Below are 26,423 nucleotides of genomic sequence, written 5' to 3'. Positions count from 1 at the left end.
GCAACAAAAAGTTAAGCACAACACTTATTCCTGTAATGCACATTCAAACTGCCTGCCCTAGGGGATGGTGTGTGGGGAAAACAAGTTACGGGCCGCCGATGGCCCGGGTGTGTTCCGGTGGGGGCGCGAGGAACAAGAGACTTTTCCTGCACCCACTGCCCCCCTTTAAGAGGGGGCAGTGAAACCACCAGGCAGGCTGGTCTAAACCAGCCCTCCACCACGTCCGGCGTTCGTGTGAACCGGAAGCACTTAAAGTGCTTCAGGTTCACTGCCGGGGTCTGGCGCAACCGCCAGAATGGCGGCGCGCGCTAGATATCGCTTCGCCTTGCCCAGATGGCGGCCTCTTGCTGAAATGGCGCGCTCTTCTTGTTACTGTGGCAAGATGTGCCTCAGAATACAGACGACCTGTGTGCTAGGGACGAAGAACCACCTTAGCTAGTCCGCAGGCGCTCTTTTCATTTGACAGTTGACATTGAATCGAAGCCAGTACAAGCACGATCAGTTATTCTCAGGATGTCACGTGCACGGCGTGTACAAAGTTCTCTTTAATAAAAAAAGTGGCTACCAGAGCCAAGTTTAAATTTAGCTACGTCAATCGGTGCGGGTGGATCTGTTGCACTTAAAAAGGAAGAGAAGAAAAATAAACTATGGCGGCTCGTCTGCTTCCAGTCACAAGTGCAAAACCTGTGTTAACTGCTGACACAGGAATGTGTACCCCTTTATAGTGGGATAGATAAGGATGGTGTTTGCACCACGCAGACTCAGTGTAAACTCGGAATGACGCTGTGTGTACAAAGATGGATCGTTTTCTCAAACTGAGGCTGAAATCACAAATTCAATGACATTTCAATGACAGTGAGGCAGATTTTACCCTACAGTAATGAAGGAGCAAAATAACTTTGGAAACTCTTAAGGTTTATTAGCAAATTAGTAAAGTTACAATCGTGAATCAAATTAATTGAGCACAATTCAACAATGAGCTGAAAACAGCATGTATGAATATAATCCAGGCATTTCAAGTCAGTGATAGCAAGTACACGTTGTTAAAAACACTAGACACAAAATAAAGTAAAATTCTGTTCCCATAAAGAGAAACTCCCTAATCCTATTCTAAGGTTGTGGAAAAATCGAAACATTTTAGAAGCAAAATGTGCCAAAAGTATAGCATCAGAAGTAGAACCAAATGAACATTCGGATTAGAATGAGAAGAAATGTGCTTTCTCTCAGAGTACCTCAATAACCAGAAAAATTAGGAGCATTGGGTCTCAAGAGTTAGAGAAAGGAATGTCCGCCTGCAAAGATGGACAGAACAAGTTTTCTAGCTAACTAATAAGCTTCACACAATTAAAACATGACATTTCATCCAAGTGATACATTCTACAGGTTCCCACCAAAAAGGAGCCAACCAAAAACCTATTTTCCCGCTGTACTTTGTGTCGGCCTCCTTCTCAGGACTTCTAAATGGCAACTTCGTCCATCATATCAGCCTTCACGATATCTTACAAAGGAATATTTACTTCCGCTGCCACCCATCCCATGCAGGTGCTCAGAAATATCATCCAACTAATAAGAGGTAACAAATACGGCCTTCCCAAAGTAAGCTAACAGAAAACAATTTTAAATGAGAACACAGTGACTATTGGGGTGTGCAAAGAAAAAGAGAATAATGCATAGCAAGCAGAAATTCAACGTTTACTTTCCAAAATGGAGTTAGGCATCTAGACTGACTATTGTCAATGTTAACATGCCTATACCCTATCTATAGTTAAACATATAAATCACTTGATTTACTAAGTCTAAATGTAAAATAACATGCAGATTTCTAAGTAATGGCTATGCCTGTTACAGAATAACATTTCATTAACCACAGATATGCGATGGTGACACTGTGTCACCACTTTCAGTACACATAGCTCTCTAATAAAATGAAAACAGTATTTTAGGTGGGTCTTGTAAAATATGCAAAATGTCTAGCTGTTGATATGACAGAGTCAGGGGCAATCTTGTTCCAGCTTCAGAGTACTGCAAACTCAACCTCCCCATTCTCTGGACCTTCTCTGGGCACTGTACCCTTCGATAATTTGTAAGATTAAGAGGATACAAACAGTTGTTTTCCATACACCAGAAGACGCCCCGCACTACTCCAAATGTATCTATTGTTTCGTTTATTTATCGGTATATTTTATGTAGCTACAGCTTTCGGGCCCATGCAGCAGCAATCAAACACAACGGTGGATAACAAACAGACACAAATCATAAACATTTATTCAATCAATCAATCAATGAAAACTTTATTCGGATCGTTGAGAATCCATAAAAGTACAAAAAGACAATTATAAAATCGTACAATAAAATAAAATACTGTTTGCACATGAGAAATAGTCCATCTAAACTTTAAGACATAGTAGACCGGGCACGAACCGCAGTTTTTAAAAAAGAGCTCACACGAAAAACAAGTTCATCATCGTCCAGGGCCAAAATCATTGAAAATGCAAGTTCCAGGCTAATAGGTTTTGTTTTTTTAAAATATGGAGTTAAAAACCATTTAATATACTTCATATAAAATTTACAGAAGAATAAAAAATGTAGAGTTGTTTGCCTGCTCTGGGAATCACAAGGGCATGGCTCAACACATTGGTCATTAAAATTCCATAGAGGGAAGCTAAGTGCATGCTTAATGGTGCCTGCCCTAAGGCGAAATATAAGGCCTCGCTCCCAATGACTCAACGGAAGGGTTAAATATCTGGGTGTGGGATGTATTATAAAATTACAGGCTAAATAACCAGAAACACTAGATTTCAAGGACTCCCTTGCTACCCTTTCGACATCAAATAACGTATAAAGTACTTTTTTAAATTCACATTTAGTGGGGTGCTTAGTCGTGGAGGGTTTAAGAAAAATGTCTTCAGAGTTCACGCTGCGAAAAATGCTATGCACTCCTGATAGCCAGGGAATGGACATACCCCTGTCGCAGCGGAGGCAATCCTCAATGATGTCCCTAGTCAGTTTGGCAGCGGGGTTTTTCCAGATCGACAGCCAAAAAAGGGCTGGACGAGCACGGATAAAATCCCCTATAAAATGCAAACCCAATTCCCTATGGCATATAAAATGTGGGGAAGTAATGGGAACACAGAGAAGTTTCCTACAAAATCTATGTTCCTCTGTAATTATGTCTGAGCAACTGGCAGTACCCCAAACCTCAGCGCCATAAGTAGCAACCGGGACGCATTGAGTTTTGTATATTTTTAGGATAGCAGGCAATGCCCCGGTCAGTTTTGGACGGGGGAGGCTCAAAACTGAGTTAATGGACTTTGAGAACTTACTCCTGGCGTGGGCGATATACCCACTCCAGGAGTTGTTCGCAGCAAAGACCACTCCCAAATACGGGAAACTGCCAGTTGACCCCAGTCTTTCTGCCCCCACAACTATGCTGCCAATATGATGCCTCTTCGGGCCGCAAGACATTACAAAAGACTTTTTAAAATTGGTCTTCAGATCTAGGGACTCCATATGTGCAACAAAGCCATTCACCAATATACGTAGTGCATTTGGGGTGCGTCCCATAAGGACCGCGTCGTCTGCATATAGCAGTGCGGGGAGAAGGTTATCTTTTATGGACGGGACATCACCGGTTAGAGAGACCAAATGTTTGTGTAGGCCGTTGATGTATATTATAAATAAAAGGGGGGCTAGGACACATCCCTGTCTAACCCCTCTGTTGACTGTAACAGGCTCGGAAACCTCACCCCCAGTGCCAATCCTGACACAGGCCTTCAGATCCCTATGCAAATAGGCCAAAAAGTGTACCAGCGATTCATCCAAGCCGTAATCCAATAAGGCCTTCCAGAGTAATGACCTATTAACAAGGTCAAAAGCGGTGGATAAATCCATGAAGGCCAGATAAATTGGGCAATTACGTGCTACGGTGTACTTGCCCAAGATAAGGTTCAGATTAAGGCATTGCTCCGCAGTTCCCACTTTATTGCGGAAACCCAGCTGACAACTCTCTAAAATTTGGTTGTCCTCGGCCCATAACAGGATTTTATTATACAGTACTCTCCCTAAAATCTTTAAAGTGTTGTCAATAAGGGAGATAGGCCTATAGCATGATGGTTGGGAACGGTCACCCTTCTTGAAAATGGGCACTATGATACTAGATGACCAGGTTGGAGGTGGTAAGGAAGTAAAATTTAAATTCTTAAAAACATTCAATAAAAGTGGGGCCCATAAATCAGGGTGGGTCTTAATAATGTCAATTGGGAGGCCATCTGGGCCAGGGGCTTTATTCCCCGCGCTCTGTGCGATGGCCTCCATTACCTCAGATAGTGATACATCGGCCCGTGGGGGGCTATTAAATATTGGAATGGCCGCCGCAGAAGGTGGAGCCGCATAGATCTTAGAAAAGTGATCCACCCATGCAGCTCCAGGGATGGTACAATCTATTGGGGACGCGACCTGACCCGTGCAACGCAGGTCTTTGACCGCGGCCCAAAAAATATCAATGAATCATGGTTGAACGTGTTAGGGCATCATCTTTCTATTCAGGTTCCAGACCCCATTAGGACTTTGATGTAGTTTCTCTCTAGACAACTCCTTTCTTTTACCATACTCTTTTAAAACTCCAAATAGTTTCTTTTGATTCAGTATTGTGATCAAATGCGTCCCATAGTGGATGAAGGCATCCCTGTGGGAACCTTTGTCATGTGTGGTACACTCTGCTAGTGCCACGGTTGCCTATTGGTAGTACACCCGGTCATTAGTGTCTGACTAGGATGCATTGAGCGACAAAAAATTTAAGATAACCCAGACTCTTCTCTCAAGGCACTGAGTGCAGCTGTGAGTTTTGAGCTCCACTCTACACTCCCTTGAAACCTAATTGAGGATCTTCAGTTAGAGTTTACCTGGTTCATTCATCGCCTTGTGGCTTGCTTGCTTCAGTACCCACTGTAACGTACTGATATTTTTCTTCGTGTGGTCCTACTTATAGTCCAGTCTATTAGTTTGCATAAGTGAATTCTTATTATGGTCTGGTTCCACTGGCTATGGGCTACATTCTTTTGCTGCTTATTGAGGTGGTATTGTGATTCATTGGCAACTAAGTTGATTTAACTAGAAAAGGACAGTTCTCCAATTTTATTAGCCAGTATCGAACCAAGTACTAGTCACTGATTAGGCCAAGCAGCTACAACATTTTTATTTGCTTGGGTGAAAAAAGGAACCATGCTGCTACAACAAGAAATACACCATCATTAACTTCAAAGTTGAAGGTATCAAATAGATTGTTTTGTTGTCACTTAGCTCTGTGGCTAAACCATGAGGATATGTTTGAGTTACTTTCAGATACTAAGCACCAAGTAGTGAATGCATAGTAGCTTATGCATGTGGTATATGTTATATCCATTTAGCACCATTCACCCATTTCTTTTAAGCATTGAATGTTAAAAATACTATCATGATGCTCTAAATTCACATGGATGGTTAATTTAAAGGTTGAGTCAGTCTAGATGGAAATTCAACTCCAAAAATGTTTTGAAGACATTCTGAAGTATGATGAGTGGTTGCTGGTTTCTACATATTAATACATTGCTGCAAACGTGTGTCACAGTAAAAGGGCATTCATTTTAGCTTGAAAATATAGATTATATTTTGGAAAAGACCACATCATGTGAAAATGACAATACTGAGGGCATTAGCTCATTCACTGTACTCTACAAGCGGCAGAAGGTCAAGACACACCTTTTCCCTCAGCAGCTTTTCTCTTTAATGTGTTGAATTGAGTTATGATGCATTGAGTGTTCTTAATTTGTGTTGCTCCTACTAATGTGGCCACGGATGGCCATGCTGTCTATAGCTTGAATATCTTGAATGTCAGGTCTGTTTAAATGCATGGTTTGTTGAGCATATGTTACAGCGCCCCCTACATGGGAAGCATTGTGTGCTGTGACTTAGAGTCTGAGGGGTGCTCATGTTTTATTGCTGCAAACTTGACAGTGTGCATTGGAATGCCTGTGATCAAGAAGACTGTTACAATGATGGCGTTTCACATTATTTATACATGCCATTTCAGGTAGACCATGGGTTATGGTTGATATACCAGGTATTGGTATAGTAATGGAGGCATCTTTGAAGACTTCTTTCTGAAAAGCTAGTGTATTGTCATTGGTGGCATGGGGGTTTAAAAATCTGTTTGTGGGATGGGAGCGAAGTCTTTATTCTTTACACATCCAGGTGATTAGAGAATTTCAATATTTGGGTTAGATTCTGAATCAATCATTATTTCTATAGTGCTGTTTATCACCCCAGGGGGTATCCAGGTGCTGAAGTCTAGTGAGCCTTAGTCGAAGAGCCAGGTCTTGAGTCTCTTGAGTCAGTGAGCAAAGAAGAGGTTTGGAGGTGGAGTGGGAAGTCTTTCCAAGACTTGGTGGTGAGTTAGGAGAAAGAACTACCTCCACTGCGGCTCCACCTATTGGGAGGGACGTCTGCAAGGGAGAGGGAGGCAGATTGGAGTTGTCTTGCCGGTTGATCGAAGGTCATATGGTGGTTGATGTAGGAGAGTCCAGTGTTGTGGCGGTCCTTGGAGACGTGGGTCATCAGCTTGAACTAGCATCTCTCTGGACGAGGAGCCGGTGGAGGCTTAAGAAGTGGGGAGTGATGTTGGTCCATTTGGAGAGGTCGAGGATGAGTCTTACTGCAGTGTTTTGTATGGTCTGCAGTCATTTGAGGAGATGGGTGGTAGTTTCGGCGTAGAGTGCATTTCCGTAGTCCAGTCGGCTTGTGACGAAGGCTTGAGGCACTGTTTTCCTGGTGCTAACGGGAATCCATCTGAAGATCTTACGAAGCTGGAGGGTGTGGAAGCAGGGGGAAGCTACAGTGTTGACCTGGCGCTTCATGGAGAGATCACTGGCCAGGCTGATACTGAGGTTGCGGAGGTGGTCAGTAGGGGTAGCTGAGGGTCCGAGTGCAGTGGGCCACCATGTGTCGTCCCATGGGGAGGTAATCCTTCCGAAGATGAGCACTTCCGTCTTGTCCATGTTTAGCTTCTGGCAGTTGCATCTCATCCAGTTGGCGATGTTGGTCATGGCATTCCGGAATTTGGATCTGGTGGTTGCGGTGTCTTCCGTGAATGAGAGGATGAGTTGGGTGTCTTCAATATATGAGATGATGATGTTAAGTCTGTGGGTACGGATGCACAGATGATGTCGGCCAATGCAATCATGTAGGTATTGAAGAGGGTGGGGCTGTGAGAAGAAGATTCTTAGGAGACACCACAGATGATGCTCTTGGGTTTGGAAGTGAAGGGCGGTAGGCAGAGTCTCTGTGTGTTTCCTGTGAGGAAGGAGGTCCTCTGATGCCGATAAGGAGGAGACTTGTGAGAGGGTGTGGTGGGATATCATGTCAAAGGCCGCTGAGAGTTCAAGGAGGATCCTTGGCCAAAGATGGATCTGATGTTGCTGGATGCGGTTTTCAACAGTATAAGTAACAAGGGAACCCGGTAAAGGTAGCTAAGGACCACGGGTGAAATCGTATTTTTGTTAACAATAGTCCCTAGCGTAATCTTAGTAAGGAAAAACAGTTCTACATAGACTTCAATGAGACCTATGTGAGTTCCTCCTATGTCCAGCCGGACAGAGGAGCATTTAATCTTGAATTTCAAAAGAATGTAAGTTAGAATAGTGAAGACTGATGAAACAAGGGCACAATCCTGTACCGAGTTTTCAACAGAGGGGGGAAAAGAAGATCAAGAAGTAAGAGGCAATTACAAATTAATAACAGGCAAACAAGCTTTGGAGCGATCATGGGGGCTTACAATACATTAATCAACTTTAAGTAAGCTCTAGCCAATAGTATCCACGGTACATTTACACAATCGATACAATGTGGAACTATTATAGCAAGTCGACGTGACGTTTCGATCCCTAGCTCCTAGTATAACGGGATCATCATCAGGACTAAAGGATTTGTCAAAAGAATGCCTGGTTTGATTATAACGCCTGTGGACATTAAATGAAGGAAAGAAGGAGAGATTAAAATACATAAAATCAGCATTGCGTAAAATAGTACTCAAAAACACAACAGTCAATTGGCAAATATGTGCTCAGGAGTAGTGCCGCATGCGACAGATGGTGGTGGAGGGAATCAAGTGACGATGCGGAAAATTAATGGTGTATGTGGCCATGGTGGAGTATTCGCACGAAGATAATATTGTGCTGGAGGTATCAGATGCTAGAAGAAGTGCCAGGTGTTGGGCAAGGTGTGTGAGTTCATTATTCAAATTAACCTTGGAACGATGATGGTTCATGCGATGAATCGGCAGTTGGTGTGCGAAGCTGTCATGGGGTGCGCGGCATTGAAAACTGGTGAGGTGATTGGATACAGACGTGCAAGTTGCATAGCCTAGAGGTTGGCAATGAACGATAGTGATAGTTACCTAAAGAGGGGTAGTGGAATAAAAGTGAGCCAACAATTGGCGGTTCGAAGTATTCGCGACTTCAAGGGGGTGAATTCCGCTCTGGATGAGGAAGCGGAAACCGAGGCAGCGTGATAGGTCAGCCACGGTGTAGTATCTGAAATTGAGACATGTGTTAAACGGTGACTTAGTTGGTGGCGAGACGGGAGTGTCAAGTGAGAAGAGCCTGCTCACCAATCTGGTAGTTAAGGGGGACACGCTTTTAGACCGAGGAATACAGGAGCGCGTCTGGTGTGGTATCTAGGCGGCAGCTACTTGTGCTGTCCGTTGTTCTTCAAGGGCTGAATGCGGGGGAAAAAAATGTAATTAATTAAAAAATTATTTCCCGGGCAGATTGCGTAGATGGCATACGGCGGATGGTGACCCGACCGCAAGGCTCGTATCAAGGAGGACTTCTGTGGAAGGACAACCCATAGTCGGATATGCTTACCGTAGATAATTTGTGGGGTCTCATTGAAGTCTATGTAGAACTGTTTTTCCTAACAAGGATGCGGTTTTCAAGGCAGTCTTGGTGCTGTGGTTGGAGCAGAAGTCAGACTGGGAGGCGTTGAGTAGGTTGTTTCCTTCCAGGTGATCTGTGAGCTGGCGATTGATTGCTTTCTCCATGACCTTGGCAGTAAAGGGGAGCATAGAGATGGGACAGTAGTTCTTGATCTCCCTGAGTTCGACAGAGGGCTTCTCCAGGAGGGGTTTAACATCTGTGTGTTTCCATGCGTCAGTTATGGTGGCTGTGGTGATAGGTGAATTGAGGATGTTGGAGTGTGCTGCATATTTCCTTCTGTCCCACGTTGAAGGCGTGGTGTGGGCAGGGGTCGATCATACTCCGGAGTGAATCAAGGTCATGATGGCTGTGGTGATTGGTGTAAGAGCTGTATCCAAACGGTGAGCAGGTGGCTGTGGGAGTCGGTGTATGTCAGAAGGTGGCTGAAGTTGGTTGGCTGTGGGTCGAAGTTGCTGTAGATGTCTGGTATCTTGTTGTGGAAGTAGTCCGTCAGGGAGTGGCAGAGGGCTTTGGAAGGGCGGATTGTGGTCTCCGTGGAAGACGAGCAGACAAATTCTCTGATGATACTGAAGAGTTCTTTTGTGTGGTTGGTGTTTGCCTCAATGAGAATGATTAGCACATCTTTTTTGGCTTCTTTGAGGTGGTGATGGTATTTGCTGATGGCAGATTTGAAGGTGGTGAGGTGTGAGGGGCTCCTAATGGAGTGCCATCATCTCTCAAATCGCTTACACTCACGTTTGAAGTCCCGGAGTTCGGGGTGAACCAGCTGGTGTGTTTGCTGGATCTGCGGGTGCTGGCCGTTTTCATGGGAGGGACTGTCTCAGTGCAGTTGCAGATCCAGTAAGAGATGTTTTGGACGGCTAGCTCAAAGTTGCTCGTGGTATTGGGTCTGGTTGTGTTGAGGGTGGCAGTCCACTGGGTCTCAGTGATTTTGTTCCATCTGCGGTGTACGGGGTGGGGGGGCATGGAGGTAGGTCATGGTCAGCCTGTGATGGTGAAGTGAACGATATTGTGGTCGGTCCAGGTGAGCTTGATGGTGTGGCTAAATTTGATTCTGTCTCTGGCTGAGAAGATTGGGTTCTGGGTGTGTCCTGTACAGTGTGTGGGGCTGGTGACCAGCTGCGTGAGTCCAATGTTGCACAAGCTTTCCAGGACATTGGCAGAGTTGGTGTCATTAGGGTCGTCAAGGTGAAAGTTGAGGTCGCCGAGGAAGATGTAGTGCTTGGAGTCGATTGCCAGGGAGGAGATGAGTTCAGCGATACTGGTCCATTGTACTGTAGTGCAGCATTTATATAGTTCTTACTACGCCTATTTGGGGCACTGGAGTGTCTGCATATGTGGGCAGCAAGTTATTCCATGTAGGCTGTGGTTGGAAGGGTATTGTCTTTGTTTTTGATCCTATGTGGGAAAGTTTCACTGTCATTAGTGATGACTACTGAGGTGCAGTTATCTTGCTTTGGGATGCAGTGCTTAGCGATGTGACCAATGAAGAGGTGTAAGAGAGACACACACAGTTTGATTCCCAGTTTACTGGCACCTTTGAGCATTTCTCCTGGTCCCTTTATGGTATTTCTTCTGATCATAGTCTACTTAGCTGGATACTGCACTGTTTTGTCCAACCTGATATTTTATTTAAAGTTTTTGGTCCTAAGCAGGTATGGTTGGAGAGAAATGGTGATGAAATTCTGTTAGGATGCCTTTGTCATCCCATGTCTGAATCTCATGAAATGTAAAGAAGCGGTTATAGTGTGTAACTAGTTGGGACCTGCAATGGTGAACTAGATTAGAGTCCTTTGGTTAGCCTTCGGTTTGTTTGGGACCGCTTTAGTTATTCCATGCCAGTTCAGTTGATGATGGCTGGTTAATTGGTTGGTGCAGTACTGGGTGAAGGATAACACCAGTGTAAAATGATTCCGTTATAGCTGGCTGCGGACCGCTGAGTGTTAAGGTGTTCGTATTAGCGTGGACCAAAATGAATATATATGAATTGACATATCCATAATACCCATTAATCCTACACATTGTAGTTATCTTGGAAATAACCATGTTGTCCGCTGTCTTCGGAAGTGAATGTGTTCCTGGATGCTTTGACTTTTGCCTGGAAGTAACTTCCAGAGCTTAGTGGCATGTGCTAAGAAAGCAGTCTCTCCTACGGATTTCTTATGGTAGGTGGTAAGATGATTTGTGGTGCAAGTCTTGAGCGCAGTGTTCTGTTTTGTTTGTATTGCTTGAATTTCACTTGTAGGTATAGTGATTCTTTTCCTTGGGACATTCTGTGGACAACTGTGCCCTCTATCTGTAAGTCGTGTGATTTGTGCCCCATTCCAATTTATGCACCAATGTATTCCCCTTGGAATAAGGTAATGTACTAACAACTTGTTATTCCCCATTCTAAAGTGTGGAAACAATGAATGTATGCTATTTGTTTGCATGATGATTTATATTAGATTTTATCAAGTGAAAATTGTGAATGCAGAAATGTTTGATGTGCGTAGCTTGCACCAAGGTTATAATCCTGGTTTGGTTGTAAATGGGAGCTTGAGCCTAAACTGGCATTATTGCCGCTATTGGAATGAAGGATTTGCATGTTAAATCCAGCTTCACACAATTGCTATTCACTGACCTTTGTTTATCTGATACGTGGAATTTCTAACATTGTGAATATACTAGTGAACTGGTTGTGGGGATTCACGTGTGAGTCTACTTGCAAATGTTAGCGTACACCCACACACGTTTGTGGGTAGTCGGCAAGTTTCTAAACCTAGAAAACATGCAGATTTACACTTCAGAAGTGAAAGACTAAGTGTACGTCCAGGTTGGGAAAGGCAAAGTAGAATCACAACAAGCATGCATTGGCAAAGCCAATAGGTCTTGCCAGCATGTTTTAGCCATGCTGGCTAAAAGCTAGTTCCATAGAAGAGAGCGGCATGGCGTGCAATGGTGTTGAGTGTGGAGGTAGAGTGGTGTAGATTGTTGTGGTATCGAGTGGAGTGCCATAGAGTGGAGTAGAGTGTTGTGTAGTGCCGTAGAGTGGAGTACCATAGAGTGAAGTAGAGTGGAGTAAAGTGACATTGTATGGAGTAGAGTGGAGTGTCTTAGAATGGAGTGTCGCAGAGTGAAGTTGCATTGAGTGCCATAGAGTAAAGTAGAGTGCTGTGGAAAGGTGTAGACCAGAGTGGAGTGTTGTGGTGTGTTATACAATGGAGTAGTGTCATGAAGTGGAGTGACATACAGTGAAGTGGTGTAGAATGGAGTAACGTAGCTTGGAGTGGCGTAAAGTGGAGTAGTATAGAGAAGAGTGAAGTGTTGTGGAAATTTAGCTCGCAAACTGAACATTATCTGCGCCATCTTGCCCCTCCCCAGCACCACGCACAAGCGAATGCACGGCCGCCATTTTAGGCACCCCACTCTCTCCCCGCTCACTCTCGACCGCCAGCGCTTTCCCCTGGCGCTGCAAGCATCCCCCGCGCGCTGGCCACCCCCGCTCTCTCATACAGGCCATAAACCCTCTCCTTCCGCGCGACCCTGCTACGGAACCACTTCCGACCGACAACCCATACATGGTCATGCCTCTCCTTTGATAACCCCCTTCCTCTGCGCCCCATTGTCTGAACTGGTCCCAGGCCATCGCCTAGCCCTGCGGATGCAGTTTATTGCCCCTACTGTAAGGGAAACACCCCACATCAAAGGGATTACAGTAGAATCAAAGCCCCTACCCCCTGAGACCCGGCCGGTTGCACACACCCCCGGGAATTAGCGGAATTCCCTGCTGCGCGATAGCCATCTCCCACTGCGGGTAGGGTGGGAACTTCTACTGTATCTATGTGTGGGATCGGATCTGAGCCGGGGTTTCAGGGGATGTTCTTTCAGGCATCAAGGGAATCTCAAGAATATACTGTGTGTAATAAAGCAATAAACCAGTGTATAAGAGACCAGGTCTCAGAGATGCAGTTAGAGCACCTCGTGACGATACCTTGCTGTCTGATCTGATGTGTTCTGCTCCGACGGAATAAAACTTTGTTTCCTGCCTTCCAGTCTCCGGCGCCTGCCTCTTTTATTGGTAAATTATCGAGTGGTATGAGAGGCGATTACCGCCGGGCAAATACTTGAAAGATTATCGACTGAAACTGCCGCTACCATTTAACAATTGGCGTCCCAAACGTGGGGCCCATCAGCGACACGTGGATCCAGTGGGAGAGGTCCCGACGACAGAGTGAACGACTGCAACGATCGGGAGAGCTCCTGCCCAATAGACCCTCGTCTGGCAGCCGATCATCCGAACTTCACTGGTTCCGAGCAGACCTCTCTCGAGTGATCTACGGTCCTGACTGGGAACCATCAGGAGTGCCGCGGCAAATACGGAGAATAGAGGACGATCGGGCGCTGGAGGCGGAAGACGAGAAACTGTCCACGCGGTCCGGGTAAGGTCGTGAAATACGACAAAAGTGCGAAATAATTGATTGATTGTTTGAATACTAGTATTGCTCATTGATTGTTCTCTTTGAGATATTCGCTGTCTACAAACGGGGAGGAGTAGAAATACTCTCTCTCTCTCTCCCTTTGCAGATAGTGAAGGGTAGGTAACGCAGACTTTTGTCCCCGTTGAAACCCGTCGTGCCTATCTTTATCTCCCCATTGATTGATTGTCCGAACATTGATTGTTTTGAAGAATAGTGCTTTTTGAGATATTCTCTGTTTGCAAATAACGTAGAATAGGAATATTCTGTCTAGTCTTTGCAAATAGTGAAGGGTAGGTAACGCAGACTTTTGTCCCCGTTGAAACCCGTCGTGCCTATCTTTATCTCCCCATTGATTGATTGATTGATTGTCCGAACACTAGTTGTTCGATATTGGTTCTTTGGAGGTATTCTCTGCTTACAAATAACGAGGAATAGAGATATTCTGTCTAGTCTTTGCAAGCAGTGAAAAGATAGGTAGTGCTGACTTTTGTCCCCGTTGAAACCCGTCATGCCTATCTTCTCCCCACTGATTGGTAGTTGGTTCTGCCCGGACCGCTTATTAGAGGTGAACCACCCGGCTCCACTGGAAGGCACCCCTAATAAGGACATGTTCACTAAATATGGACTAGTCGCCGTAGCTTATAGCAAGCTGTGGCATAAATATACCAAGAAGGACCCCGAAAGTCAGTGGCCACTGATGGGATCCTTCGACGACCACAAGATAGAAGCGCTAGAAGTAGCTCTGCGTAGCAATAAGACGACGCCTACTATGCTTGACAGTATTGGCATATGGCGCAAAGAAGCGACGCAACGGAAAAAGAGGGAAGAAGTAAAAGCAGAAAAGGAATTACGAAAGGCAGCTCACCTTGCCGCTAGAAAGTTAGAAGAAGACATAAAGGAGAGAAGGGAAACTAAACTAAGACAGGAGCCCGAAACCTCAGGCCAGTGCGCTGTTAGGACCCCTTCTTTGCTCTACCCTGAGTTGTCCTCCAAGCAGCGAACGAATGACGAATTACTGTTAGGTCCCCCGATCATTTACATGCCCCCTCCGTATGCACCCTCCCAATCAGTAGTGCAACACCCACAACCCCCGAACACGAGCGAAAGCAGTACAGGGGCCTCGGCCCTCACGGCCTCCGCGCCGGCTGAGCCTCTTGTACTGAACCCAATGTCGACTACAACGCTAGATGACCATGAGAGGGGAAAGAAAGAGTCCACCAGAATGAATCGATTAACTAAGGATGAACGAACAGGAATCGACAAGATAGTAAAGGCACTGGTAGGATCCATTTTGACCTTACAAAAACTAAAATAACGCTAGGAGTTAGCCCTTTGTGGGACATATGAAACCAAGGGAAGGAGTCAAGCTCACGGTCGAGACGACCACGAGGTAGCCCGACTCCATTACTCTCGCTACCTAAACATGTCTGCCCTACTGCCCACCCCGCCCAATAAGCATGACAAAATCCCGCACAAACGGAAGCCTGCTGACACCCACCATCGACGTCACCGAACTAGGGCTAGCTCGCGCACAATTGGGCTATGTTATTTTTCCGATTGCACAGTCACCTCCTTGTGCTCGTCATCAGACTACAAATATGTACAAACACTCCAACGAAGTAATGTAGTTATAACATTTTAATAACTTATAGGATATAACAAACACACCAACAGGGTAAACAGGTTAAAACACGTTTTAAAACAACTATTTACATGACAGTCTGCTGCAACCTCCATCCCAAAGCCTTAACGTCCACGTGACACCGTCCTCGCCTCTCCTTCCTCGAAATTGCAACATTGGCCTGTTTTGGGCGGTCCCTCTTAGTTGACTTTGGGCTATAAAAGCCATGCAAAAATCCATTGACATCAGTGGCGAGCGATTGTGCGAATAGGCCGGAGGCTATACGAAGCGCCGAAGTTCTGGCAACACCAAGGCGGAGCCCGCCACGCTGTGCGGGCCTTTTCGCTTTCTCTTCTTCTTTCTTTAATGAGGGCTGGTGCCCTGGCGGGGGGAAGCGACGCGGACGGGCCTCCCCCACCTCCCCAGGTGGAGGCTCGCCGGGCACCCCAACCGTCTTTGACTCGCCGGCCAGCTAAGCTGCACCCAACCGTCTTTGACTCGCCGGCCAGCTAAGCTGCACCCAACCGTCTTTAACTCGCCGGCCAGCTAAGCTGCACCCAGCCATCTTTTTCATCGGCCTGCTGAATTTCACCCTGGCACGCTGTGCGGGTCTTCCCAGTCACTTCTTCCTTCAATAACGGAGGGTGCCCTGGCGGGGGGAGGCGACGCGGACGGGCCTCCCCCACCTCCCCAGGTGGAGGCTCGCCAGCAGATGAGGGCACCCCAAACCGCATCTTTCACACGTCAGCCAGCTGAGTTGCGCCTTGCCACTTCATTCGCCGTTCGGCTGAGCCGGCACCCCTGCACGCGGCCGCCAGGCAACCACCCAAGCACCGGGTTCACCAGGACTGCCGCTAGCACCCGACGTGAGGAGTGGGCCCCCGCAGCAAGGTAATCGGGGACCCACCCCGGTGGTGATACCATCCAAACTGCTGTCGTCACTGCTACTGGAATCTCCCCGGTGGCAGTACCATCCGAACTGCCGCTGTTACTGCTGCTGGCTCCTCTCCGGTGACTGTACCGAAGAGCTGCTGCTACTGCTGCCCTTGAACTCCGGCGGTTGACCCCTCCGGTTCCAGGCCTGGCCCACCGTGAGACAATTCTGGACTCGAAAGCTTGTTTGCTAGGGCATGGGCCCCACCCTTGACAGAACGCTCCCCTCAGCCTTGCAGAATTGGTTGGAGTCATTTGACGTTCGACTCCTGCGGACTTCCGGTAAGGACAAAACCACCACCATTGCTCTTTTTGCCCCCGGGCGGCAGCCACCTTGCCTCCGCTTGATACAGTGAGACAGTAAAGCGTCGGCGGAAGAACCCGCCTGCTGCCCCGCCCTAAGAACAAACCGTGGCATTGCTACAAGGTTGCAGTGACGCAAAGTTGACGCTAACGAAAGTTCTCGAACTACCGAAAGGGATTCTGGTTCAACTGCTAATTCATGGAAAGACTTAGACTGTGCACTGGCCCGACCCCGCCCTAAGATGGCGCTGATGTAGGAGTGGCCTACAACTCCTTGTGGCGTTCCAGTCACGTGACATTCGTGTTAAAAAGAGATATATATACATGTATGCGATGCTTTCACACATGGCGGTGGGGGAGAGGGGGGAACCGATTTTTATGTTAATCCAGTGTTGCTCATGTTGCTCGACGCCTCTCACACCGTGGCCGGTCTATGGCGGCTGTAGGCCCGTACTTCCATACTGACATTGTTTTAAATAAAGGGCTTCTTAAAAAGGAATTACGAAATCAGTGTCATGACTAATCATCTGGGTTGTTGAAAGTTTTTTCTTTTAAATAAATGATTGTTACTCCTAAGCGAAAGCATACAGATAATACAGACACAATTTGCCTAAAAATCTTTTTGTTTAACGGAATTTGTACCCATCACGCCTGCCCTTTTTCCAAGAATTGTCGAATCAATAATGAACTATAACTTAAGGTACATGTCGCATGCAAGGTATGGTATCCTGCACCATAATACACGACCAATTGAGAAATACATGCACGACCAGGGAACGCGAATTTAGGAGATGAATGAACTAGAGCATCTTTGCCTCGAACTAAAGAATAATGGGTCCGTGGTATTACCCACCCCTGCGGCTAGCCTGGTACGTGGTAGGTAGAACCTTTCGTGTCTGCGCGCGCTGGGGTATTTTGAATACTGCACCTCCCCTCCCCTCTTATTCCCCCTCTATAGGTCACGACGAAGTTCCGACTGAAGAGTGGAGTGGACCTGGACCGCACCGAGTTCAATATCAGGGAAAACATAGACAAACGTTGTGAGATAGTGCGTAAAATTACAGACCATCATTGGGAACATGAAAAACCGTATGATATGATTGTGCGTGTGTACTACGATTATACGCTATGAATGTGTATGCATTTCATGTTTGGATCACTTGAAGAGAGCGTCACTGTATGATTGGAGTGCTTGTCCACCGATCAAAGGGAGGAGAATAAAGGGGTCAGACACCCCCTAAGATAAACTACAAAGTGCTAAAGGTACGCCACATGCGTAGGAAATAGGGGACAGGAAAGGAGAGGTCCCCGTGCTCAACGCAGCCCTGAGTCTCCATCTTGATGCATGTACTGTCACCCCCTATCCGACATTTGTGTGTACGTGATCACCGAATTTATGTCTTTTCCCCGCTTGTGTTTTCTTACATGGAACAGACCCATGCTACTCCATGTTGTGTGTGCACCAAGTGGCCTATTATCTTACCCATCTCTCTCTCTCTCGTTTTGTGTCGTATGTACGCCAGAATAGCCTACTTGATGCACACGTCTCTCTCTCTCTCTCTCTCTCTCTCTCTCTCTCTCTCTCTCTCTCTCTCTCTCTCTCTCTCTCTCTCTCTCTCTCTCTCTCTCTCTCTCTCTCTCTCTCTCTCTCTCTCTCTCTCTCTCTCTCTCTCTCTCTCTCTCTCTCTCTCTCTCTCTCTCTCTCTCTCTCTCTCTCTCTCTCTCTCTCTCTCTCTCTCACTCTCTCTCCCCCTCCCTCGCAAAAGGCTCTTTCTTGTCCTCTTTCTTCTTGAATAAATTAACGACATACACCTCTTTGGTAAGTGTATAATTGGCCCAAACACGGTGGTGTTCGAACAAAATTGACAGAAACAAAAACGACCATACTTTACCACGATTACTACCTCTCCTTTCTGCGAACGTTAAGCCTAATCGGCTGAGAAGGAAAGGACAGGTAAGACGACTGATGTCTCCCAATCTGACCCTCAACACGGGGACTATATGTCAGTGGTTTTTGTTCTTAAAGGACACCATCTCCACCACCCAGAATTACCCCTGACCAATTAGCCCGAAATAGAATGTCTAAAGCACCCTGTTCTCCCAGAGATAACTCCAGCCCTATACTAAGCCGTCTCAGAGTATCCCGAACGAAACAACTGATGGCCCTGTTTTAAACTGATAAAGGGTCACCTACTGTATGAAAAGGATACTCATGAACGCATGACAGTAGCACCTCGCACTTACGGGTACTACCAAACCTTGTATTATAAGGCGCAGAAACCGACACCTAGAAGGCCAGACGATGGACAGGGACACCCACAGAACCCTGCACCACAGCAGTAATTAATAGATTAGTAACATGCACATTAACATCAGAGTTAATAGGCACCAATCATGTAGTAACAGATAAGAGCATTTCCGCAACTACTCAGTGGTTGGGAGAGAGAAATGAAGTATGTAAATGTCTTCCCTGCCAAGATCTCTAAGACTTTCGTTTCTTATAACCTATTCAAGGATAACCTGCAGCCATCGGAAGAGAGGGGTCGGACGTGACGCACAGTCTGGCTGCGGATCATAAAACATCTATGACATCGACCAAGGGGGAAGCGACGAAGCAACAAGGGTGTGAGACGAGACACCGTTATCAGAACGATGAGCGCGAAGGGCTACATCGAGGCCCCTGCTCACTGACCAGCGTGCCTGAAGTCTCAACCCGTCGGGCCCGATTGATGGGCCCAGTGCTGAAAAGATTCTGCTCTCCTTGGTCCGCATTTTTGATCCGATCCCATGCCACCCCATTCTCTCTTCCTCTTTCATTTGGACTATGACTTTGACCTACTACCGAGGAACAAAAGGCCGGCACCCTGTCTCAAAAGTACCTGTGGTGAACTGTGTTAAGGAACAGGACTGTGATCAAAGAACAGTGAGTGGTCACACCCTGCCACGTGAAGAAATCGGATTTGAGCTGGACCTTAGTTCCACCGCCGGTGCTCAACAGTGCCAACGAAAGAAGAACAACAATGAGAGCTTACCAGTGATAGCTCTTTATGAAACAAGGACACTGGAAAGAAGAACCCATGTCAAAGTTGAAAATCCTCTCCCAACCACCTTATTATATTAACTATCTTCTTATCAAGTTTTCATGATGTTGCATCAATCACTTCCGACTATACACTGAGAAGTTAAGAAAATGTAACTTTGTATAGTAACATTCATACAACACCAGCCATGTACACGACTATACTGCAACTTTGAATGTACTTCCTCCTCGCCTACTTTATCAAACTGTATGAGACAATGTACAAATGTGTCAGATTACTCCTGCCTACCCTAAACGACTCTGTATCTTTAAAATGTGTGACGAACATTGACGATACTGTAACTGAAAGGCTAACAAAGGCGAATATTGGCCGGACAAGCTGGCGAGATATGTTAAAAGGGAGGACTGTGGAAATTTAGCTCGCAAACTGAACATTATCTGCGCCATCTTGCCCCTCCCCAGCACCACGCACAAGCGAATGCACGGCCGCCATTTTAGGCACCCCACTCTCTCCCCGCTCACTCTCGACCGCCAGCGCTTTCCCCTGGCGCTGCAAGCATCCCCCGCGCGCTGGCCACCCCCGCTCTCTCATACAGGCCATAAACCCTCTCCTTCCGCGCGACCCTGCTACGGAACCACTTCCGACCGACAACCCATACATGGTCATGCCTCTCCTTTGATAACCCCCTTCCTCTGCGCCCCATTGTCTGAACTGGTCCCAGGCCATCGCCTAGCCCTGCGGATGCAGTTTATTGCCCCTACTGTAAGGGAAACACCCCACATCAAAGGGATTACAGTAGAATCAAAGCCCCTACCCCCTGAGACCCGGCCGGTTGCACACACCCCCGGGAATTAGCGGAATTCCCTGCTGCGCGATAGCCATCTCCCACTGCGGGTAGGGTGGGAACTTCTACTGTATCTATGTGTGGGATCGGATCTGAGCCGGGGTTTCAGGGGATGTTCTTTCAGGCATCAAGGGAATCTCAAGAATATACTGTGTGTAATAAAGCAATAAACCAGTGTATAAGAGACCAGGTCTCAGAGATGCAGTTAGAGCACCTCGTGACGATACCTTGCTGTCTGATCTGATGTGTTCTGCTCCGACGGAATAAAACTTTGTTTCCTGCCTTCCAGTCTCCGGCGCCTGCCTCTTTTATTGGTAAATTATCGAGTGGTATGAGAGGCGATTACCGCCGGGCAAATACTTGAAAGATTATCGACTGAAACTGCCGCTACCATTTAACAGTGTCATAGCGTAATTTCGTTGAGTGGAGTAAAGGGTTGTAGAGTTGAGTAGAGTGACATGGAGTAGAGTGCCGTATAGTGGAGCAGAGTAGAGTGTAGTAGAATGAAGTGGCGTAAAGTACAATAGAGTGTCGTAAAGTGTAGTGGCATAGTGTAGTGTGGAGTGTCGGACTGGAGTGGCGTGGAGTGGAATAAAGTGTTGTAGAGTGGAGTAAAGTGGTGTGGAGTGGTGTAGAGATGAGTGGCATAGATTGGAGTGTCATGAAATTGAGTGGTGTAAAGTGGGGAAGAGTAGCGTAGAGCATACTTTAGGGTCGTATAATAAAGGGGCACATAGTGGATTGGAGTGGCGTAGATTGGAGCAGAGTGTCGAATATTGGCGTAGAGTGGAGTTAAGAGTCGCATGCAGTGGAGTAAAGTGGCAGGAAGTGTCATAGAATGGAGTTGTATAAAATAGAGTAGAGTGGAGTGTCATAGAGTGGACTGTTGTTGAATGCAGTAGAGTGTGGTGAATTAGAGTGAAGTGGTGTGTTGTGGAGTGGCATAGGCTAGAGGGGAGTGGCACAACGTGGAGTAGAATGGAGTGGGATAGAGTGGAGTGGAGTGGTGTAGAGTGGAGATGAGTTGAGTGGGGTACAGTGTCATGGAGGGAAGTGGTGTAGAGTGGAGTAGGGTAGAGTGGCATAGAGTGAAGTGACATGGAGTGGAGAGACGAAGAGTGTCGTAGAGTAGAGGGGTGTAGAATGGCATAGAGTAGAGTGGCATGGAGTTGAGTGATAGAGAGTGGTGTTGAGTAGAGTGGCATAAAGTAGAGTGGCGTAGAGGGGAGTTTGGTGTGGTAGCACATTGCGATTAAAGACAACACATTTTCAATTTTAATTGCCATAACATTTGCACAGACATATAGTTTTACTGATAAAACTGTATAGCTCACAAATAATAATACGTGGGAATCACTTAGTGTACTGATTTGTTTTGATTGTATTCAAATATTTGTTTACACCACCCTTCAGAATTGCTAAATATTTGCTTCATTTGTGCTTTTGTAACTCTGATGTATTCTGAAATATTTGGACAGTTCATTTACTGACATTTATATGTTGATGTGTGCTAAAAATATATACCAGCCTACACTTTCCCACCCCCTGCACCCATAAAGATTGTCACATAAATTCTGTCACTTAGCAGTCGGAGAAATAAAAGTAAACTTCAACCTCCCTCGGAAGTAACATTGACCTCAGTCTTTTAATGCACAGCAAATGTGGCAAAATAAAACCAGATTTAAAGGCCTCTTTATTACTAATTCACTTCTGTACTCCTGCACACGTATTTCGGGGGTGCTACCACACCCCCAATTTCTCTACTTCTAGCGCCCATGGCATGGGTGTGAAATTTGGGAAGAGAATTGTTTAAGCTATGCTATTAGTAAAGAGCACTGACCAAAATAAACAAGCTCATAGACAGAACATAGTACCTCACAGGATGTGAGATTGATGAACTGGTAGTGGTGGCAAAGATAGTCAAGAAGAAATATAGGAGGCAGGAAATCTCTTTCAAGAAATACAGCACATATACTGCTCCCTGAACTATCTTTCGAAGCAGACAACTAAACACATGTACTCTTGTGGCGTGCTTCCCGAAAAAGAAAAAGAGTTCCCAGAAAGTGAGCACTTGTGGAAGAATGCAAGGAGCCGGTCAGAGAGTTGGTAAACAGGCTATGCGCCATACGAGGAATAACCACAAGATGGACAGCCTAATAAATATAAAGCCAGCCAATAGAAAGTAAGCAACTGTGGATAACAAAACACAAAACCAATGGTGATCAATGGGCAGAATGCATTCCTAGGTCAGCTTTCTCAAGTTCCCAATATGTCTTTTGCAACTAGACAACTCTGCTGTCAGGTAGACTTCGACCTAAAAATGAAGTAGTGATTATTGGAAAGTGATTCCCCTGCACCAGAGTTGTTTCTGGTCATCAATTCACTCTTCAAGATGTCCACGACTCCAACAATTTTCAGGGTGACAGCCTGCATTGTCTATTTTAATTGCAAGAATGTGTAAACTCTGAAATATTGTGTTATAGTCCCCACAAACTGACACCTCAGAATGCTTAAGTTCCTTTTACATCGCTCTGCAAACACGGTTGAAGTTGAATGAGCATATAGAACAACGGCGGCTGATAGGGGACAGTGACGAGGGGGCAGTGAAGGGTGCAGGGGTAGACAAAAATAAAAAAGACTTACCTGTGGGTCGCCAGCAGCCGCCTCTCCTCCATCTGTGCTGTATCCTGCCTCCCAGAAGCACCCAGGCTCCTGAGACTCCCCTAGCCAATCGCGATGCTGCCCTATGGCAGCATTGTGATTGGTCGGAGCGCCATGGTTTGTTGCTCAGAGAGGGACTGGGAGTCTGGGCATGTTCTCCACCCAGGTTGTACAATACAGCCGGTGGAAAACATGCAAAGTGTGCATGATGGTTTGGCCGGCCCAAGTCGGACAACCAAACTGTCATGTGCACTTATGGTGCAGCCACCACTACTCCCCCTGCTGGCGTCACGCGAGCCCAGCACTGCCCCGCCGTAATATGGAGCTTAAAGGCAGACTAAAAAATACAATGATAATAACGGTCTGTTATTGTTATTTTATTTTGACTGTGCTCTGCTCTTAGAGCAGCGGGCAATGCTCCTCCGCCTTAGCGCCCCTGATATAGAAGGCTAAGTGGGGCTGTTAGTGTGCACTGAAAATAGGGTAGATTTTCCTTTTGATGCCTACTACTAGCTGTAGGATCCAGGCAGTGGCACATGGTTTATGTTTACGCTTGAAAGAAAGAAGAGAGGTGATAATGTACAGCTTGACTTTAACGTAAGCACCATGTATTCCAAAGACAGTTCTCTGCATCTTTATAAAGAATTCAACTTACATCCCCAAAAAATTACAGGCCCTCTTTTAAAACAATCCTGAACAGAGTTTGCAACTACTGCATAAGTGATTGGAATGCAAGTATTAGGATAAAGCACACTTTTTTTAATCTGCAAAACTGTGGCATCGGTGCAAGGGCTGGCATTACATTTCAGTATTTTGCATTTTGTGCCAGGTAACTGGATTCTTTTCATTTTTCTGCCAGGTCTCACAATCGTACACTATCCATGCTCTAGGAAAATTCTTTCCTAAGCAGCTGCTCAGATCACAGTAAGCATTACCCGCAGAAAGATGTAGTTAATCCCTAGATCCGTCGCCTGAATGCTACAAAACAATACATTTCCGTGATTGTCACTCGTCGCCTCTCAATGGAAGGCTTCGGTTCCTCGGTGGAAATTGTTGTCTTGAAAAGGGTATGGTCCTCTCTAGAGAGGAACAACATGTTGTCACACAGATAAAATGTACTCCTCTGTGAACCATTTCAACTCATAAATATGTAGACGTGCCCGCTCGAGCAAGAGACGTATATGGCCAATGTTTCCTATGTTCATTATTACCATATTCTTTCTTTTTGTCTTTGCAGAATCCACAGAGACCTACTCCATGCAAAACCAGTCTCTTAGCAAGAGAAGCAGCAGTACAATACCAATCTGTAGATCATCCGAGGAGGAGACGAAGGTTACAGTCGTCAAAGCGCCCCATTATGCCGGGATAGGCCCTATCGACGAGTCGGGGATACCCACCGCGGTTAGAACGGTAAGCGGAGGCTCAGCCGTTTAAGGTGCGGCTTGTTTCTGGACAGCGATTCCTTGGGCGTGACTCTTGTGGGGTAAGGTGAGCATCACTGATGGGTATGGAGAAGGAATTCAGAGAGCAGATTGAGCAGAGAGCCCCATCGGACTTAGCTGTATTGCCACTAGAGCCGCGTGGAGCTTCAGACCTAGTCTTAAACTGGCAAGAGATAAGTGCCAATTTACAAAGACCTTTTGGAAAGAGAGGAACCAACCTACTGTTGTAGGTGTTCTCTGTCATTTGAATTAGATTTTTTACTTTTAGAGCATTAACTGATGTCAGTCAGCACATCTGGATATCTTCACAAGGTGCACAATTCAAGGAATGGTTGAAAGTCAGAATATCATTAGCAAATATATAGATTGGCAGAAATAATGTGTCCTAAATATTGTGTACAAAAAAATTGCTCTATTGGGTGCAGATTTTCATTTAGCAAACTCAATGGAATGGAGGGAGGGGGCCAGCCAATCAGAATGTTCCCTTTCCAGGCTATTATTATTGTTAGATGCCCGCAAATGGGCATTCTGTAGCCGACAGTTCCCTGCTCTTCCGGTGTGCCTTTGAGTATTGATCAGCACACAAGCTCCCACCTGTAAGACTCACGACCAACATAGAGGCACTTCTTCAATACCTCCTCTGAGTCTCTCTCTCCTGAAATCACTCTTGTTGCTGCTGCATGCTAGACAAATCTTTAGATACTCTGGTTCCGATATTCTAGCAGTTCTCTCTGGTACCATGCCTCGAGGACTGCTCCTTTTCTTCTATAGTCAGGCAACTGTCCACCTAACTAGAGTGGCATTTTTACCTATTTATTTTCCTCCAACGGGACAGGTTTCCCTCCAGGGGAGCTCTTCTGCACCACCCCTATTCATTTTGGAGATGTCCTTTCCTAATGCAATCCCAGAAAGATGGTTACTGTAGGCATTATTGGGAGTAACTACGTAAATATTTCCAGTGTTGAAATGGTCACGGAGAATGATTTTAAATGCCACCAAACTTAGAAGTTGTTGGATTTTTCAAGCATTTTCCATGTCTACCCATCACCTCTCCCCAAATGCGTCTCTCTTCCCATCTGTAACTCTAAATCTACGGCGAAGGACAATTTGACATCTTTTTAGGTTTCCTGCCGCGCTCTGTAAAATTCGGCTGATCCTGATTCTGTGGATACGGGTCTGAAACTTAAGGTGTGAGGTCCATTCATGCTCACCTAAGTGCATCAAACTCTTCTATGTGTTTAGATAGTGTTCAGAAGCATCCTCGTTCCACTGAGATTTTTCACATGAAGAGAACTGTTGCCTTCTCAATGCTGCCAGAGGCGTTTCATGTTTTTTCCATCACAATGCTTTGGAGTCGCCGAAGCGTTGCTGTCGATCACTTGTCTTTCAGCCGGTGGGTGATGAGTGGAGAGGAGACCCCGATAGCTGCAAGGAAAGAATGATGGCAAGGGGTGAAAGGGAGCAGGGGAGGGCACCACTGACAGTGTCTGTTAAAGGAAACAAGGGTCTGGAGGGTCTGTTCGGTGAGGGCAAAGCCTGCTACACGTCCTGCCCTCAGCAATGAAACTGTACTAAACAATCACAGACACAACGGGCACATCCCTCCCTCTTCTGACAGCATGAGCCCTCTCAAATGCGGGATAACGATTGTTTGATTCCTATACGCATCCCCATGGAAACAACTGTTTAAGTCTCACAAAAACTCAGTAATAGGCGATATCTTCAACTAAATAACTCCTCCTTAGGCACCACTCTTAAGAGCCACCAAGCCATGCAGTGCACTCTCTAAAATCTAGATGAATTGGGGGCCTCAGGCACAAATATTATTGAAATCGTAAATTATATTTATGTTTGCAAAAAAACGGATTTTGAGTCACAAATCACACGTGCTAATTCATGCGAATATTATGCAAGCTGCCAATGCACACCTGCAGATTTAGGTGTGGTGACGAAGACGCTAACGAGTGATCCTTTTATCATAAGGTCAGGTTGCATGCGTCGCACACGTGACTGTGAAATTTTGCCTTGGTGACAAAGAAATTTTGCACCAAGCTTTTCAGTGGGATCACTGACAGTATATCGGTAAGAAAAATATTGTGTGGGCAAAATATTGTGTCAAACTGTCAAGAATCAAAAAATATAGAGAAGG

General features: G+C 46.0%; 1 protein-coding gene across 14 annotated transcripts in view; it reads left to right on the top strand.

Annotated features, from left to right (window-relative positions):
• Window positions 1–26,423, top strand: part of SORBS2 (sorbin and SH3 domain containing 2) — a 665,007-nt gene that overhangs the window by 374,906 nt on the left and 263,678 nt on the right. For all 14 annotated transcript variants that reach the window (XM_085641964.1, XM_085641952.1, XM_085641951.1 and 11 more), the window contains one exon: window positions 24,070–24,242. In XM_085641964.1, coding sequence (XP_085498090.1) covers window positions 24,070–24,242 — 173 coding nt within the window. The remainder of the gene's footprint in view (window positions 1–24,069; window positions 24,243–26,423) is intronic.

The sequence above is a fragment of the Triturus cristatus genome, chromosome 2_2 (genome assembly GCF_964204655.1).
Source record: "Triturus cristatus chromosome 2_2, aTriCri1.1, whole genome shotgun sequence".
NCBI lineage: Eukaryota > Metazoa > Chordata > Amphibia > Caudata > Salamandridae > Triturus > Triturus cristatus.
Note: the sequence above shows the minus strand (reverse complement) of the source record. Positions and strands in the feature narration are given on the sequence as shown.